This window comes from Microcebus murinus, chromosome 23 (assembly GCF_040939455.1).
Source record: "Microcebus murinus isolate Inina chromosome 23, M.murinus_Inina_mat1.0, whole genome shotgun sequence".
In the NCBI taxonomy this organism is placed as follows: Eukaryota; Metazoa; Chordata; class Mammalia; order Primates; family Cheirogaleidae; genus Microcebus; species Microcebus murinus.
In genome coordinates, this window is record NC_134126.1 from 21552160 (window position 1) to 21569518 (window position 17359).

Here is a 17359-nt window from a genome sequence, read left to right on the forward strand (position 1 = left end):
GATCTTTCAGCCTGTCCTGTTTAAATTGATCAGACAGCCATTTCTCACCTTCTCGAAATTGTTGTGTGTGGGCACTTCGTGTTTTATACATTACTGTTTATTGGGTGGTGGCTTAACTGCCTTCCGTTGTATTGAAAATAAGAAGATGGTAATATAATTTTTGAAAAGAGATTTTCCCTTTCTGTCATTATTTTCTTGAAAATCTGCTAATATCCAATGGTAAGCCTGCCAGCAGCTGAGTTCTCGCAGTGTGGACTGCTGTTTTAGAAACTGTGAACTGACTTTCCGTCCCACACTTTGGACTGAAGTCTGAAGAGGCAGCTTTTCTTTAACCTCCTTCATTCCTGGGTGTTAGTGGTTTAGCAGTTCCTGTTAGACAGACAGTTCCTGTACAGTTAGCTCCTGTGTTACTCTGTGGATGGAAATAGGCAAAATCTGATGCATCACATCTGTCTACTTAAAGACCAGAGGGGACGAAACAATGGCCAGTTATGGCAGAAAAATCACTAGAAGCATCATGGAAATAATGGGGAAGACACTGTTAATAGAGGAGAGAGGTGATCCAGCATGACCCACAACTTCAAATTGGGTCTTTTTCCTTTTAAAAAGCTTTCTTTGTTTATTGTCTTTATTCTTTTTCCTCCCTCTAGTCAGTCATTAGGCTTATTATTGGTATCCTGGGTATTGGAGGACCCTGGAGGAAGTTGGTGACTTATTCTTTTTTTCATTGGGTCCTTCAGTCTGATGAAACCTCCTCTCCTCTAGCTGTACTATTTTTAAAATAACTTTTTTTTTTGAGAACCTTTATCGGATCATTAGAAAGACACAGCAACAGAAATATAAGTTGTGATGGAATGTGGTAGCCTATGATTGAACTTGAAAATAGGCAGGGTGAGTGATTTTTGCTGTTCCTGTATATCGCACCTAATTGGTAATTAGTTATGTGCTGAGTTTGTAAGTTGATGTTTACCTTCTCAGCAACTTCTTAACATTGGCCTGGGTGTGTGTGTTGCATGTATTTGTGTGTGTATCCTCCCATTCTATATTTATCATTACCTTAAGGATACCTGAACCCATTTCTATCTGATACTAAATCATTTATATGAAGTCAAATTTTCATGCAGATTTAGTTTTTGTGGGAGCAAGTGAGATAAGAAGCGAAACACTTCTATATTTGTAACAGAGCCTCTCTGTATTCATCTTGCATGTGCTCAAACATACCATCGTGAGATGAAAACAGGACAGAACAGAATTTTTGGCAACTTGTAACATGTGAAGTTGTTTAGGAGGTGTAAAGATTTTCGAGGTTGCTTGCCAAGGGTGATTTATAGTGGGAATTTCCAGCTGCAAATATATGAAAAGATGCACATGGGTTTGGCTCTTCAGTGTTCCAAATTAACCTTGAGTTAAAAAGTCCCCTTGGCAGATATTCCTAAGATACGAATTGATGTATATTTAACGAACAAAGGTTTGTTTAAAATTTTTTAAATAGCCTTTAGAATCGTTTCCAAATCCCCCTGTTCTTCCTAAAAAAATTGTGTGTTGGTGATTACATGTTGACATTTATCATATTGCTAGGTAAAAGTGGTAACCATACCAAACACATTTTGGCACTATTTTTATTTAATAATAGTGCAAAAACAGGATGAAGTGGGAAGAATAAATGTGGTGATAAGTTTAGCATGTTTTAATCCATCTTTAATTTCATGTAATAAACACTACCCTTCTGCCTCCTTTTCTTCTCAGCTGATTTTGGAGATTATCATCAGTTTGATTCTCAAGATTTCCTCAGAGAGTATGTATTGTTTCCTATGGTAAGTATAATTTCCTTTTTCGTAATTAATTTTCTTTGGGCATTTGATTCTTTCCTTTGAAAAGCTCAGAGGATTTTACGTACACATATTCCGGGGGGAGGGGGGAGTGCATGCATTTATAAAGTTGGGTTAAGTTTTATAAAACACATTGAGAAAGTAAAGATGTCTTCTTCTGCCTCAAGATGCTTCCCTAGTTTCTTTTTCATATAGTTCCTTGTTACTGTATAGAAATGCTACTGATTTTTGTATGTTGATTTTGTAACTTGCAACTTTACTAAATTTATATATCAGTTCTAACAGGTTTTTGATGGAGGCTTTAGGGTTTCCTTTATATATGATAATGTCATCATCCAACAGAGATAATTTCACTTCTTCTTTTCCTATTAGGATGCTTTTTATTTTTTTCTTGCCTAATTGCTCTGACTAGCATTTCCAGTACTGTGTTGAATAAAAGTGGTAAGAGATGGCAGAAAACAATCCCATTGACAGTAGCATAAAGAAAATAAAATACTTAGGAGTAAATTTAACAAATGAAATGAAAGATCTGTATGCTGAAAACTAGAAAATGTTAACAAAAGAAATTGAAGATGGTACAAATGGAAAGATATCCCATGTTCATGAATTGAAAGAATGAATATTATTAAAATGTCTACCCAAAGCAATCTATAGACTTAATGCAATTCCTATCAAAATCTCTGTGTCTTTCTTCACAGAAATAGGAAAAACAGGCCGGGTGCAGTGGCTCACGCCTGTAATCCTAGCACTCTGGGAGGCCGAGGCAGGTGGATCGTTTGAGCTAGGAGTTCGAAACCAACCTGAGCAAGAGCAAGACCCTGTCTTTACTATAAATAGAAAGAAATCAATTGGCCAACTAAAATATATAGGAAAAAATTAGACGGGCATGGTGGCGCATGCCTGTAGTCCCAGCTACTCGGGAGGCTGAGGCAGCAGGATTGCTTGAGCACAGGAGATTGAGGTTGCTGTGAGCTAGGCTGACACCACGGCACTCACTCTAGCCTGGGCAACAAAGTGAGACTCTGTCTCAAAAAAAAAAGAAATAGGAAAAACAATCCTAAAATTTGTATGGAACCACAAAAGACCCCAAATAGTCAAAGCAACCTTGAACAAAAGGAACAATGCTAAATGCATCATACTACTTGACTTCAAACTATATTTCAAAGCTATATTAATTAATACAGCATGGTACTGGCAAAAAAATAGGCACATTGACCAATGAGTGGACCAGGATAAAGAGCCCAGAAATAAACTGACACATCTATGGTCAATTGATTTTTCCACAGAGAGGCCAAAACCACACAATGGGGAAAGGGCAGTGTCTTTAATCAATTATCCTGGGGAAAGTGGCTATCCACATGCAGAGGAATGAAATGGGCCCTTATCTTGAACATTATATAACTCAAAATGGATTAAAGGCATGCCTGAAACTATAAAATAACCAGAACAAAACTTAGGGGAAAAGCTACACAACATTGGTCTGGGCAATGATTTCTTGCATATGACCCCAAAAGCACAGGCAACAAAAGAAAAAATAGACAAATGGAATTGCAATAAAACTAAAAAGCTTCTGTAGAGCAAAGGAAAACAATTAACAGAGTGAAGAGACAACCCACAGATTGGGAGAAAATATTTGCAAATCATACATCAGATAAGGGGCTCAAAACATATAAGGAACTCAGTCTACTCAGTAATAAGAAAACAAATAACCCTATTAAAAAATGGGCAAAGGACCCGAATAGACATTTCTCAAAAGAAGACAAACAAAAGGGCAAACAAGTATATGAAAAGTAGTCAACATCACTATCATTAGGGAAATGGCAATGAAAACCACAGTGAGATCTCGCCTCACACCCATTAGAAATGGCTATTAATCAAAAAGACGAACGATAACAAGTGTTGTCAAGGAAATGGAGAAAAGGAACCCCCTTGTACATGGCTGGTGGGAATGTAAATAAATGCAGCAATATTTGGAGAACGGTGGTCTCCATACGGTGGTCCCTCAAAAAACTAAATATAGAATTACTGTTTGAGCCAGCAATCCCAGTACTAGGTTTATATCCAAAAGAATTGAAATCAGTATGTTGAAGGGACATCTTCACTCCCGTGTTCATTGCATCATTTTTCACAGTAGCCAAGATACGGAAACAACCTAAGTGCTCATCAGCAGATGAATGGATTGAAAAATGTGATACATATACATGACGGAATATCATTCAACCTTAAAAAAGAATGAAATTCTATAATTGGTAACAACCTGGATGAATGTAGAGGACAGTATACCAAGTGAAATGAGCCAGGCACAGAAAGACAAATATAGCACAATGTCATTTATATATAAAATCAAAAAAAGTCAAATTCGTAGAAGTAGAGGAGTAGAATGGTGGTTACCAGAGACTGAGGGGAGGGGTAGGGGGGCAGAGAAAGGGGAATTGGTCAAATGGGGCAGAGTTTCAGTTAGACAGGAGGAGTAAGTTCTGGTGACTTATTGTACAACAAGGTGGCTATATTAATAATTATATAAGCTGGGCATGGTCGCAGGTGTGTAGTCTCAGCTACTCGGGAGGCTGAGGCTAAGAGGATCATTGAGCCCAGGAGTTCCTGGCTCCAAGTAGCTATGATTGTGCCACTGCACTGCAGCCTGGAGACAGAGTGTGATCTCATCTCAAAAAAAAAAAAAAGATATATTTTACAATTGCGAAAAGAATTGATTTTAAATGTTTTTTTGTTTTTTTGTTTTTTTGTTTTTTTGAGACAGAGTCTCGCTTTCTTGCCTAGGCTAGAGTGAGTGCCGTGGCGTCAGCCTAGCTCACAGCAACCTCAAACTCCTGGGCTTAAGCAATCCTACTGCCTCAGCCTCCCGAGTTGCTGGGACTACAGGCATGAGCCACCATGCCAGGCTAATTTTTTATATATATATGTTAGTTGGCCTATTAATTTCTTTCTATTTTTATAGTAGAGACGGGGTCTCACTCAGGCTGGTTTTGAACTCCTGACCTTGAGCAATCCGCCCGCCTCGGTCTCCCAGAGTGCTAGGATTACAAGCGTGAGCCACCGCGCCCGGCCTGATTTTAAATGTTTTTAACCATAAAGAAATAATAAGTATGTAAGGCAATAGATATGTTAATTAACCCAATTTTCTCATTCCACAATGTATACATGTATTTAAACATCACATGGCACCCCATAAATATGTATAATTATTATTTCTGAATTAAAAATTTTTTAAAAGGCACTTCCCTGCCACTACCTTCCCGTCCCTCCATGGTCCTCTCACTACCCATGGTGTGCTGGCTCTCTTCCTTTCTGAACATGCTGAGCTGTTCAGAGCCTTTGTACTTGGGATTCCTCTACCTGGAATAGTGTACCCCAGATTTTTTTTTTTTTTAGAGACAGAGTCTCACTCTTGTTGCTCTGGCTAGAGTGCCGTGGCATCAGCCTAGCTCACAGCAACCTCAAACTCCTAGGCTCAATCAACCCTCCTGCCTCAGCCTCCTGAGTAGCTGGGACTATAGGCATGTGCCACCATGCCCAGCCAATTTTTTCTATATATTTTATTTGGCCAATTAATTTCTTTCTATTTTTAGTAGAGACGGGGTCTCTCTCTTGCTCAGGCTAGTTTCGAAGTCCTGACCTTGAGCGATCCTCCCGCCTTGGCCTCCCAGAGTGCTAGGATTACAGGCGTGAGCCACCGCGTCCGGGCTGTTTAGAGCCTTTGTACTTGGGCTTCCTCTGCCTAAAATACTGTACCCCAGATATTTGTGTCATTTGGGTCTTGACTCAAATATCACCTCCTCAGAGAGGTCTTCCTTTTCTCTGACCACCTATCTGATATACCCCGTCAACCACTTCCTGTTATATCACCTTTTGTGTGTGTACTTCTGCATCTGAAATTGTTCATTCTTACGTATGTGTTACTGTCTGCCAGAACGTCAGCTCTGTGGTCCTGTCTTGTCCATCGTTGTCTGGCACATAGTCTGTGCTCAGAAAAGTTCGTAGAAAGAATCAATGAAGAAAACTGCTGCTTCCTAGATGAGGCTAGATTTTAAGCCCTGGAGAATTTTCATTGGTTGGTTGGTGGGTGGGTAGCTTCAGGATAAATGAGAAGAGTTTCCATGAGAAAGGAGTGTAAAACATTTTAAAAAGTCATTTTAGAGAAGAGCTATAACCAGCCAACATTTTGGCTTTGGTTTTAGAAATTATGACTGCCACTTATTTATTTATTTATTTTTTGATCAACTGTTTTGCCCCAAGCACTGACCTGGGTAACTAGCACCCAGGGGATGAAATTGTATGAGACATGGTGCTTATTTGCACGGAGACTACAGTGAGGTTGGGTAAATAGGAAGTTTGCAAAATCAGAATGCAAAGCCAAGTGTAATAAAGTACGATCAGGATTTTATGTGGCGAGAGGTCACGTGTGCTAGGAGGGGGTGGGGTGGGGGGGTCAGGGAAGGCTGAAAGACTAGTGGAGTGGAAACTGTGCCTTAAAGGATGGGCGGGATTCTACCAGGCAGGGAAGTAGGAGCAAGGAATGATCTGGGCAGGGAGAAAAGCAGCAGGGGCACGGTGGCCTGGGTGTTTGGGAATGTGGCATCTGGCCAGTTTGAGTGGCTCAGGGGTGCTGGAAGGGAATCGTGGCAGATGAGACTGAGTTTTTCTGAGGAATTAGAATTAGCATGGTGGTCTCCTTCCAGGGTGCTGCCAGCCCCACACTTGGGGAACTGCTGGATTTGAGCAGTGAGACTATTTGTAGGAGGAGGTCAACTGGGAATCTGTTTTGGTGATTTGGGCAGGAGATATCATATAGGTGTTGGCAATGAGCTAAAAACAAGAAAACAAAGCAAAAGATATTTTAAAAACAAAATAGGCAAAACTCAACATCTTAACCAGCTGTTGCATCTGGGAGAAAGTGGAATGTCTGATGACAAAGGTTTTAAGTTTTGAGAGACTAGTATAAGTAAGGTTGGAATTATCTATGTTAGTGCGTGAGATAAATCCATATTAGTCCAAAGCTTACTTTGTTCTTAGAAGCCGGAGAAATAGTATTAATACAAGTCTCTGACTTTCCATGAATAGCTCTATCCTTATTTTTCTTCCCTAAAAGGAAAACAGCAATATTCTCTGCTGTGCCTGCTGTCTTTATACTTACTTTACTAGTTCTACCCATTAACTCGAACCTCATTCAGAGATTAGCACGTGACTTAGAGAACTTCTTCCTAGGGCTTAGTGTCAGTGCACTTGAATCAACATCTCAGAAGTCACGATGTTTTCCAGTGTGCTTGGTGGGAGAAAAATAAAGCTCAAACCTTAGGATTTTAGTGGGTGCGCATGTTTGTGTCAAATAGAGTGTCTGATAATGGAGGACCGATAACTACCCGCATTTTTTTTTTTTACCTTATTCTCATGAAAGGCCGTTATCACATTGCCTTTAGGAAGAGACCAGCCTTGGGTACCAGTTTTCAAAGGTGATTACCAGCATGGTGTTTGTATGTTTATAGATGATAAAACACTTTGACAGGTTAAAGTGCTATGGAGGATTGAAGGAGTTATTTTGTGTGTCTCTTTCAGAATGAGACTGTTTCTACCTAGGCACATCGGGTCCTTAAACAGCATAGACTTCGTAAATCTCACCATTGGACAGACAAATATTGACATTGTTATTCTTGGCTCTAAAATTGCTGTCTTGAGGATGGTAGCCGCCAGCCATCTGTAGATATTTACATTCAAATTTAAATTAATTAAAGTTACATAAAATTAAAAATGCAGTTCCTCCGTTGCATCGGCTGCAGATGAAGTACCCCGTAGCCACGTGTGTTGATTGACTAGTACGTGAGAAAGCTCAGACAGGGAGCATTTCCATCATCCCAGAAAGGACAGTGCTGGCAGTGGTATGGCAGAAGCTGATTGTTGTCATCGTGTGTATCTGAGTCGTGAATATTCGTTGCTAGGCTTTTGCCATCGGCTGTCTACACTCATCGCCCTCACCCCTGCCATATCCGTGGCCTGTGGTTGGAAATTTCATGGCCCTGTTGCCGAGCAGTGCTGTGTCCTTGTTCTGGCTGTGCCCTTACTGGGTACCCCACTGCGGGCAAGTTATTTAACCTTGCTAAGCCTGAGTCTTCTCGTCTAAAAATGTGGGTAACAAGCCTAGTCTCATTGTAAGCATTAAAGGAGAATAATGCATGTTTTGTACTTGGCACGTGGTAAATGCTCAATAACTTTACTTAGTTGTGTTGTTATTATGTCTCTATCTTATGCAAACATAAGGATGTTGAGTAGTCTGCTTTCCTGGTAACATCACTCAGACAGAGCACAGGCGGAAGGTATGAGTGATCGTTAACCAGCGTTGCGCGATTAAAAACTCTTGTTGGATGGTATGAAACTTACACGTTGCATCATGAGTTCAGTTCCGTGAGCATTTATTGATCATTTACTATATATTGAGAACTTACAAGCTGTCATTACACAAGAGCCCTGTGGTATGAGGAGGAATTGCTGCCCTCAGGGCCTGTAATCTCACGGAGGGAGGGAGACAGGGATAAAGGATGAGTATACACACAACTGTGTAAGCAATGCGGTGGGCAGACGGTGAGGAGGGCTCTAGGAGACATACTCGGAGCAGGAGAGCTCTTGCTAGTCAAGAGAAAGAAAGGTTTGCATCCAGCTTAGGGGATAGGACAGCCCCATGGGGAAAATCGTAGCAGAGACAGGCCCTGAAGGATGCTGTGACATTTCACACTGTGCAGTGGGACTGGACAACGGTTCTTCCAGGAGGGGCGGGCGTGAGTGTGAATGGGGGTGTAAAAGCAGGAGTTGTGTTAAGAGGAGTTTACCCGAGCCCTTTGGCCCGTAGGAGATCGGTTCTCCAAGGGAAGTCTGAGTCACCTTGAAGAATGGCCCGAATGCCAGGCCCAGGTGTTGACCTAACTGAGTAGGCAGTGGGGAGCCATGGAAGGTTGTAAACTTTCTGCTTGGTTCCACAAGAGCTTTCAAAGAGAAGAATGCATTCCTTTGGCGGGGGAGGGAAGATAGGATGAATGGCTGTGTTTGATCTCATAAAGCAACTGAATTTGTTAAACGGCATTTCTTCGGCAGAGAAAAGAACAAAGTCAAGTACACAGGACGCTCCACAGGTGCGTGGCTGTGTACAGGCATGCACGCTGCCATTTTTCATTCGCACGGGGCCACTCTTGCATGCCTCCCTGGCAGGACACATACCTGAGGGAGGCCCCAGACGCAGACCAAGGTGGCTGAGCTGAGTACAATAGCAGAGGAGTACCTCTGGGCTTTTTCTTTTTTAAAAGTAGGATGCAGAGGTTTAATGGAACACTTTTTGATCTTCACTTATCTTTATTTTATCCTGTTGCCACTTGCCTTTCATCAGCTTTTGAAAATTAATGTCAGGTTATTACTACAACTCAGTACTTAGATATGTACACATAGCTCAGTTTCTGAGCCACGTGCTATCTTTGTTACTCCACGACCTAAAACTGAAAGTGTTGCATTTTCTTCCTCTCATAGACTAGAGTCATTTATGTGCATGGCTATGTGGAAAACAACAAATTAATCAGTTTTAACACCTGATGAAGAAAAAGAGCGGCCATAAGTCACTTCGTCTTCCCTGAGGTCTCTCATGAACTGCAGAGTTAGCAGGACCGGCAGAACTATAGAATGTCAGTACATAGTTGCATCCTCATTTTCCAGTTCTAAAAATTACTGGCTTTTCACATTTCGATGATTTGAGATGGCGTGTTTCTGACAGTTTTTAGATATCCATTTTTGAGGACAAGTGTTTCATCCACGAAAAGTTGTTACATTGGAGGTGAATCTGCATATAACTAGAATTTTAGAATCAAGGGAATGAGGCACTTAGTATGATTTGCACCAAAACATCAGTCCCCAACCCATAGCTCAGCGTCCCTCGTGACGTCTTCTCTGGAGCTCAGAGGAAGACGGTGCCCACCTGTGCCCACCTTGGTGCTTACCTGTCTGGGGTATGTGGAATCTGCTGCCTGGGAAAGCTAGAGGCAGCTGGCCCGGTGGCCTGACCCACTCCAGGCCTTACCAGGTCACCAAAGAAATGGGACAAGTCCTAGAGTCACTACATCCATCAGCCTCTCAAGAACTGCCTTGGTCTCCTCACCTTGGATTTATTTCTCCAGACGCCATCTTGCCATCCCAAGTAGCGCTTCGCTGGAAAAATGTCTAACAAGCCCTGATTTCTGTTTTACTATGTTGTAAATCCTCCCACCGTGGTGTCGCTGAAGGAGAGTTAGGAAGAGTCCCTGGTCCCAGGGCCCCGTGATTCAGTTGGTTGATTCACTGTTGGTCAGTTCACTAACTGGTGATTTACGTCCCTATTGTCTCACAGCGCTCTCTTGACATTTCAGCTGTTAATGGCCTCCTCTGTTTGCCTGACCATAAAGTCACATCGGAATGAGTCTGCTCTGGCTTCAGTTTCCTGGAATTGTGCAGGTGGACAAAGAAACCTTGCACGTCCCTTCCCAGGCCCAACTTTTGAAGGGGCGACGGCCTGGAAACTCACTGGCCTGTAACCCGATCATAACTCAGTCCTGAAAATGACAGCCTTTAATTCTGCAGGAGTAAAGGAGAGATGAGGACATGAGGCTAATGAGGAACATCTTCTGGACAAGGGAGATTTTAAGGTTTGCAAGTGAGATAGCAAAATGCCCACATAGTCTTGACCTTAAGTGCTTTCCGTACTTACAGGATTTGGCCCTGGAGGAGGCTGTTCTGGAGGAGCTGACCCAGAAGGTAGCCCAGGAACACAAAGCCCACAGGTAAGGCAGGTGGAGGGCAGCCTGGCCAGCAGCTGTCCGGTGTCCACGGGGCAGGAGGCATTTGTCTTCCTACCCCCGTTCCTGGCTCGAGTGCACATAGTTGTGTTTCTTCCACCATCTGACTCAGTTCTATACTTTGGAGACGGGTGTGTGTGACCTTGATCACTGCCCTCCCATCCGGGCAGCCTGTGCAGAGAGTGAAGACCTAAAGTGCTGCCTTGGGCGACAAAGTGGGAAAAGGAGGGAGACTTTGACTTAAGGAAGCACCGAGAGCTTTGATATCAGAGCCACTTCAGGCCGATTTGTACCAGTGGAAAACAGACACTTCCCTGTCCTACATCAGACGATCTTTGCAATGATCCCAGGCTCTCTTACACCGTGGCCACTTGACTCCCAAAAATATTGTCCTTGTATTATAAGAAACCTTTTCTTTTCTTTTTTTTTTTTTTTTTAATTTTTCCTTTTTTTAAGTTGTGATTTCTCCCAGGTAGGAGCAAAATCACTTCATTTTAAAGCGGGCAGCATTATTCACAGGGTCGTCTGGGAGAATTATTTAGTCTTTATTGGGCCGTGGCTCTTAATTCAGTGCTTTACCTTCCTCGTATTATTCCCCGTTGAGTAAAAGGCAACTGGGGAAGATGTTAATGAATTACTTAGTAACACACTGTACCCTCACAGTTGGGCGATGATTGCTCTTCCCAGAAGCCAGCGCGAAACCACAGCCCTGGAATTTGCCATCGGCAGGGTAGGCGCTTCCGCTGGCTGTCCCTAACCATTTCCTCCTTTGATGCTATTTTGATTTTAGTGGAATCCTGCCAGCCGAAGCCGAGCTTATGTACATCAACGAAGTGGAACGTTTGGATGGGTTTGGACAGGAAATCTTCCCTGTGAAGGTAACGTGCTGTGCCCCGTCCTTGCTTTTAGCCTTCTCAGAACGGCACGGGCATTTGGAAAACCAGTCTTGATAGCGGCGGGCCAGAATGGCTTGGCCTTCTTATTGCTACGTGCCATTAGTTGGCAAGTCCAGTTTACTTTAGGGAAAACAAATGCTTTCTCTTAACTACGAAATCTTGAAGCTTTCCATGGTCTTCAGCAGTGTAGCTCGTTCTAAGACCACCATCTAAGCGAGTACCTTGCACCAGCCCATTCAGCGCCATGGAGGTATCAAGGCTCGGGTCCAGTCGCACAGCAGGACAAGTAGCTAAAGCCATATGTGCGTTCATCAAGACTCTAGCCAGTAGTTTTCCTCCCCTTGCTTATTCTCTTTTCTCTTCATTGAGCTGATACAGGGATAATTATTTGTGAGGTAGAATGAAACATTTCTTGCCTGCAGTTATATTTTATTTCTCCAGCTATGTAGGGCCCTCCACGGTGGTTTTCCAGTCCCTTTGGTGTTTTTGCAAGAAACTATGCCTGGGACACCGTTATAGCATATCACATCCTTTGCACCAACTCCACCTCCTGAAGTAGGTGTGGTTGGGAAGGGTGGGTCATGGCTCATGGTCATTTATAGAGCTGAGCCCATAATGCAAACTCGTTTTCTGTTCTCCGATGACCAACTTTACAAAAAATGGAGTTTTGTCAGAAACCTAAAGCAAATGGCACATTTCAGCGATTTGGGAGACGCCTGCAATTTCGATGCAAACATTTCACTCCAGACTAGCTCCACTGGCTGTTTTATAAGTGTTCGGTTCCCCCTCTGTTGCACGTCTGCAATTTGCCTTAATGAGAACTGCCCATGTGCATCAAGGAGAAGCGAGCAGGGTGGCCGCAGCTTGCAAAAAGGGCTAAATGGCTCTTTTTTAGATTTGTTTAATTTTCTTTTGCTTCTCTAATGGCTGCCCTTCATAGGGTTGTAATCCATTTTCCTTGCAATAATGCCTTATGAAGCCATCTGCATCCCACTTACATTTCAGCAGCCCATATATAGTCATGATATTTTGGGTCATTGAAAAATCAGAGTAAACTTTTCTCCACTTCTAGAAAACTGACTTCTCTATCCCTGGAAGTTGGGGATTTTGTTGTGGTGGCGATTTGTTTATGTTGTTTTTAGTATTTCTGAACTATGGGAAATTGGAGCAATTGTGAGGGAACGCTGAAATCTGCTATGCTTGGTTCTGATGTACTTTTTAGGATGTTCTAGTGGGACCAAGGGGAATATTATACCTTCCTCTGAGTGGGAAGACAGGCGCTGCTGACTCATTGCTGGGAGGGTGTAGCTGAGCCATGCAGCTGGCTTTTTCCTCGTGTATCCGTTCATGACTCAGGTGGCCACCTACAGAGCACATGACGCCTGGCGACCCAAGGATGAGGGTGGGAGTGGCAGTACTAGTGGGGGTGGTGGCGTGATCAGCTCTGAGACAAGTGAAAAAGCAGACAGGAAAGTATGCAGGGAAAGTCCCTTTGGGTTGGTATGGGACGTTATTGATCAAATAAAGTGAAAGCTCTGATACACCCTGTGGAAGAACACTTCTATTTAGTGTGGGCTTTTCCATGAGTGGTTCTGCACAAATTTTCAAGACAAGAAGAATACCAATCCATTTCCTGGCAGGTGTGCCCTGCTACCCGAGTCATCCTGTATTGTCAGAGCACATGGATGTCGGGGAGGGTGCTTCCTGGATGGGTAAGACAGAGACTGGAACCTTGATCTGTTGCAAGATTGGACGTAGAGCCCTTAAGGTTTGACCAGTGCACTGTCCCTGGCATACTGGGTGGAGTGGCAACCTGGAGCATCTCTTCTGTGTTTTTCCAACGCCCCACCCTACCAAACAACTTTCCCTGAATCCCCCATCACTATAGATCCACTGGCAAAGTGCCCAGGGAAGTTTTTCTGCAGCATTTTCCTTTCTCTTTCTATCGCCTGTGTTCTTTTCCCACGTTTAACTTCTGTAACTTACCTTTTCAATTTCTCCTATCCCTAAGACCATTCTCTTTGTCCTTATCCAGTTCTTTTGCTCTTAACACTCTTTCTGCTTTGCCACCAGCAGTGAACTTACCCTTTCTCTGTTTCTCTTTGAAGACTCATCTTCTAATGTAAACTTTGTGGGTGGGTTGAGAAGAGGTCACTGAGAAGGGACTTAAGGTTTCCTAAATGGGGTCAAGTATTCTAGGGAATGGAGAAGTCCTTCCTTTCCATCTCAGTCCTAGTTGTGCCTGGCCCCCTCTTGCTTCAGGAAGAGAACCTCCCCCCCCCCAGGGAAAACAGGACTTCACTCCAGGGACCGAGTGATCAAACATCTGCTCAATGTTGGGTCTTATTCCCACTCCACTCTCAGAACCTGGCAGCCAGCAGGTTATGCTGTCTGGGGCAGGAGATTGGAAGCACCTGACTCAACCAAGAGACCAGACTGAAGATAAAGTCATCTGGGATTCCCCAAAAGAGGTCCCTGCAGATCACCTGACAGTGACATCCCCAAACCTCTCCTGTGCTCACGAAGCTCCCAACCAGCGTTTAGCATCCCACCCTCGAATGTGAACTGCCCAGACTCCCTACCCAGTACCCCAGTAGGAATGACAGAGACCCCCACGATGAACACAAAGTGGCCTGGAAGGTGCAGAGACTCTGCAGGGAGAGCCACCTGCTTAAAATACCTTCCAAGGAGTCTCAGAAATTTAAAAAATTACCTCCTTAAAGGAATAAGTTGCTTATAAAAAGAGGACATTTAGAAAATGAAAAAAGAACTTTCAGAAATTAAATGTATGATAGCAGAAATGGAAAACGTAGTAGACAGGTTAGATAAAATCTCACCAGAAAAAAAACCTAAAGTAATGGGAAGAGGGGCAGGAGATGGACCCTGTTCAGGATGCCCAACATCTGCATAATGGGAGTTGTAAACAGAGTGAACCAAGAAAACAGGAGGTAGTAATTTGAGAAAATATCCCCGCACTAAGGAACACGTGGTTCTCCACTGAAAGGGCCATGCACAGTGGCAATAAAGAGACACCTGCTAGGGCTTTAGGAGGTGCAAGTTGCTACCTCTGGGGAGAGGGGGAGGTGTGGCCAGGTCTGCTGTCGGCTCCCTTTAGGGAAGCCCTGAAGAATATCCAACTCTTCAAACCATGTGCATATGTAACTTTGATTTAAACAACAAAAACTTTGGTAAGGTAAAAAAAAGAATAATTTAATAGATATTCATGAAAGAGAAAATCCAAATGGTCAACAGATCTGAGAAAATCCTAAAATTCACTTTTAAACTGGAAATATGTTGTGACAAATTGAGGAAAAAATGTGTATATATGTAAACAATTCATTAGGACGCACAGTGGGTGAGTTCTTTGAGATCCTGGCCCCCATGCAGCTGGTTGCCTCCTTGCCCTGAGGCTGTCTGTGATTCCTTCCACTTACAGTGAGAAACAGGGTAGGGTGAAGGCTGGGCGTGGTGGCTCACGCCTGTAATCCTAGCACTCTGGGAGGCCAAGGCAAGTGGATCGTTTGAGCTCTGGAGTTGGAGACCAGCCTGAGCAAAAGTGAGACCCCATCTCTACCAAAAATAGAAGTTAATTGGGCAGCTAAAAATATACAGAAAAAATTAGCCGGGCATGGTGGCGCGTGCCTGTAGTCCCAGCTACTCGGGAGGCTGAGGCAGAAGGATTGCTTGAGCCCAGGAGTTTGAGGTTGCTGTGAGCTAGGCTGATGCCACGGCACTCTAGCCTGGGCAACAAAGTGAGACTCTATCTCAAAAACAAACAAACAAAAAAAAACACCATTGGTGATCTCTTTCATCGCAAATATTTTTTTTAAAAAAATCAGTTTTTTAATTGACAAAAATGCATATTTATGGTGTACAAAATGTTATGAAATACATATATAAATTGGGCTAAATAATATACGTATTATGCCACATACTTGGTTTGGTTTTATTTTTTTAGAGTGAGAACACTTAAAATTTACTCTTGGCGATTTTCAAGAATACATTGTTATTATCGTCACCATGATATACAATAGATTTCTTGAACTTATTCCTCCCAACGAGGCTTTGTGTCCTTTGACCATCATCTCCCCATTCTTCCCGCTCCCCAGCCCGCTGGTAACCACCATTATATTCTCCACCTCTACGAGTTCAGTTGTTTTAGATCCTACATATAAGTGAGACCACGTGGTGTTTGTCTTTCTGTGCCTGGCTTTATTTCACTTACAATGTTCACCGACTCCATCCATGCTGCGACAAATGACAGAATTCCTTTTCCTTTTTTAAGCCTGCATAGTATTCCATTGTGCACATAAACCACATTTTGTTTATCCATTCATCTGTGCTGGACACTTAGGTTGATTCCCTGTCTTGGCTATTGTGAATAGTGCTACAGCGAACGTGGGTCATCACAAGTATCTTTTGTTGATCTTATGCAGGACAATCATGGAAACAGTGTGCATCTTGGCATTTTCTTTATGGGGATTTTCGTGAGAAACAGAATTGGAAGACAAGCAGTAATATACAGGTAGTCTTATTTGCCTTTTTTTTTTTTCTTTTTCCTTTTTCCTCTTGAGGGACTCTAGAAAACCACGCTGAGCGTTAAGGTTACCCACATGAGTTAAGAGCCAGACCGTGGATCAGAGTTGAGCTCTTCTCAACTCGGATAAGGTCAGCCCTCTGCAGGATTTAAGAAGTTACGGAGAAATTCATCTCACTTTTCCTAGAGGCCTGATGGGAGAGAGGAAATCCTTTCTTCCCACCTGACTCCAGGAAATACATGTTGAACCCCACTGAGTCAGAAGAGTGGAACTAAACTCCATGAGTCTGGTTGGAAACCAGCTTTCCAGTCAGTCATTAAATCCAAATTGGCTTCTTTCCATTGTCTTGTACCCTCTGCCTAACCACACGCACGTGCCACGAGAGTGCAGACTAATTTTTATATTAACAAAAGATGATCATTTGAAAAAGTGTGTTTTGAAAACGCAATCACTTCATTATGATAAATTAGAGGGCTTTGATACTTTTTAATTCTTTTGACATTTTAACCTTCTACCAGGAGTAGTACTGGTGTAGGATGTGGAAGTCCCCCCCGCCCCCCGTTACGTGTCAACACGCTTGCTTTGCATTGATGCCCATAGATTCCATCATCATGTCAGTGATCTGAAACACCGTGTGCCCGCTTTCATTTACAAGGGCAGTATGGCTCATTATTTATAGGAAAAGCTGTGCATCCAGGTCAGATGACCACAGGCAGCTCTCAGAGGCAAGCACGGCTCGCCTTCTAGAAATGAATCTCGGCCAGCCATGTACTGTCTGGATCGGCAGTCACTGCGGGTCATTTTGAGACGGGTTTCCAACCAAAAGCTTCTTGGTTGGCCTTTACTTCCCTAGGTCCCCACCCTGCCATTATTTTTATGATTTTTTTTCCTTGCTCTTCGGCTAGAGACATTATGGAGCAGAGTGGAGACAAGAGATCTTTGGGTCTATAGAATGAACTTTTTGACTTTTGGATGTGGCGTCACCTCCATGTACCTGCCACAGAGTGTAAATTAACTGAATAAAACATGTAAATGTGTGCAGAGTTGTAACTGTAAATCTTTATGTCCATTCAAAGTTATCTAGGCATTTTTGTCCATATAGTTAAATCGATGTTTCTCCTCAAGCCTACAGAAGAGAAGCAAACAAGTCTTAACCCTTTGCACTCGCTTGCTTTTTTCCCCTCAATTCCTTTATTCTACTTGGGATTTAATTTTTTAAATACCCCAGATTTTACAAAGCGGGGCAGTAGAATAAAAAACTGGAGTTTCTTTTCATA

The 17359-nt window shown here is 42.9% G+C and overlaps 1 protein-coding gene across 1 annotated transcript in view; it reads left to right on the forward strand.

Moving 5' to 3' along the window:
* Positions 1 to 17359, forward strand: part of PTPN14 (protein tyrosine phosphatase non-receptor type 14) — a 173638-nt gene that overhangs the window by 109903 nt on the left and 46376 nt on the right. The window contains exons 5-8 of the mRNA XM_020284420.2: positions 1747 to 1814; positions 10563 to 10633; positions 11439 to 11526; positions 15981 to 16069. Of these exons, the coding sequence (XP_020140009.2) occupies positions 1747 to 1814; positions 10563 to 10633; positions 11439 to 11526; positions 15981 to 16069 (316 nt within the window). The remainder of the gene's footprint in view (positions 1 to 1746; positions 1815 to 10562; positions 10634 to 11438; positions 11527 to 15980; positions 16070 to 17359) is intronic.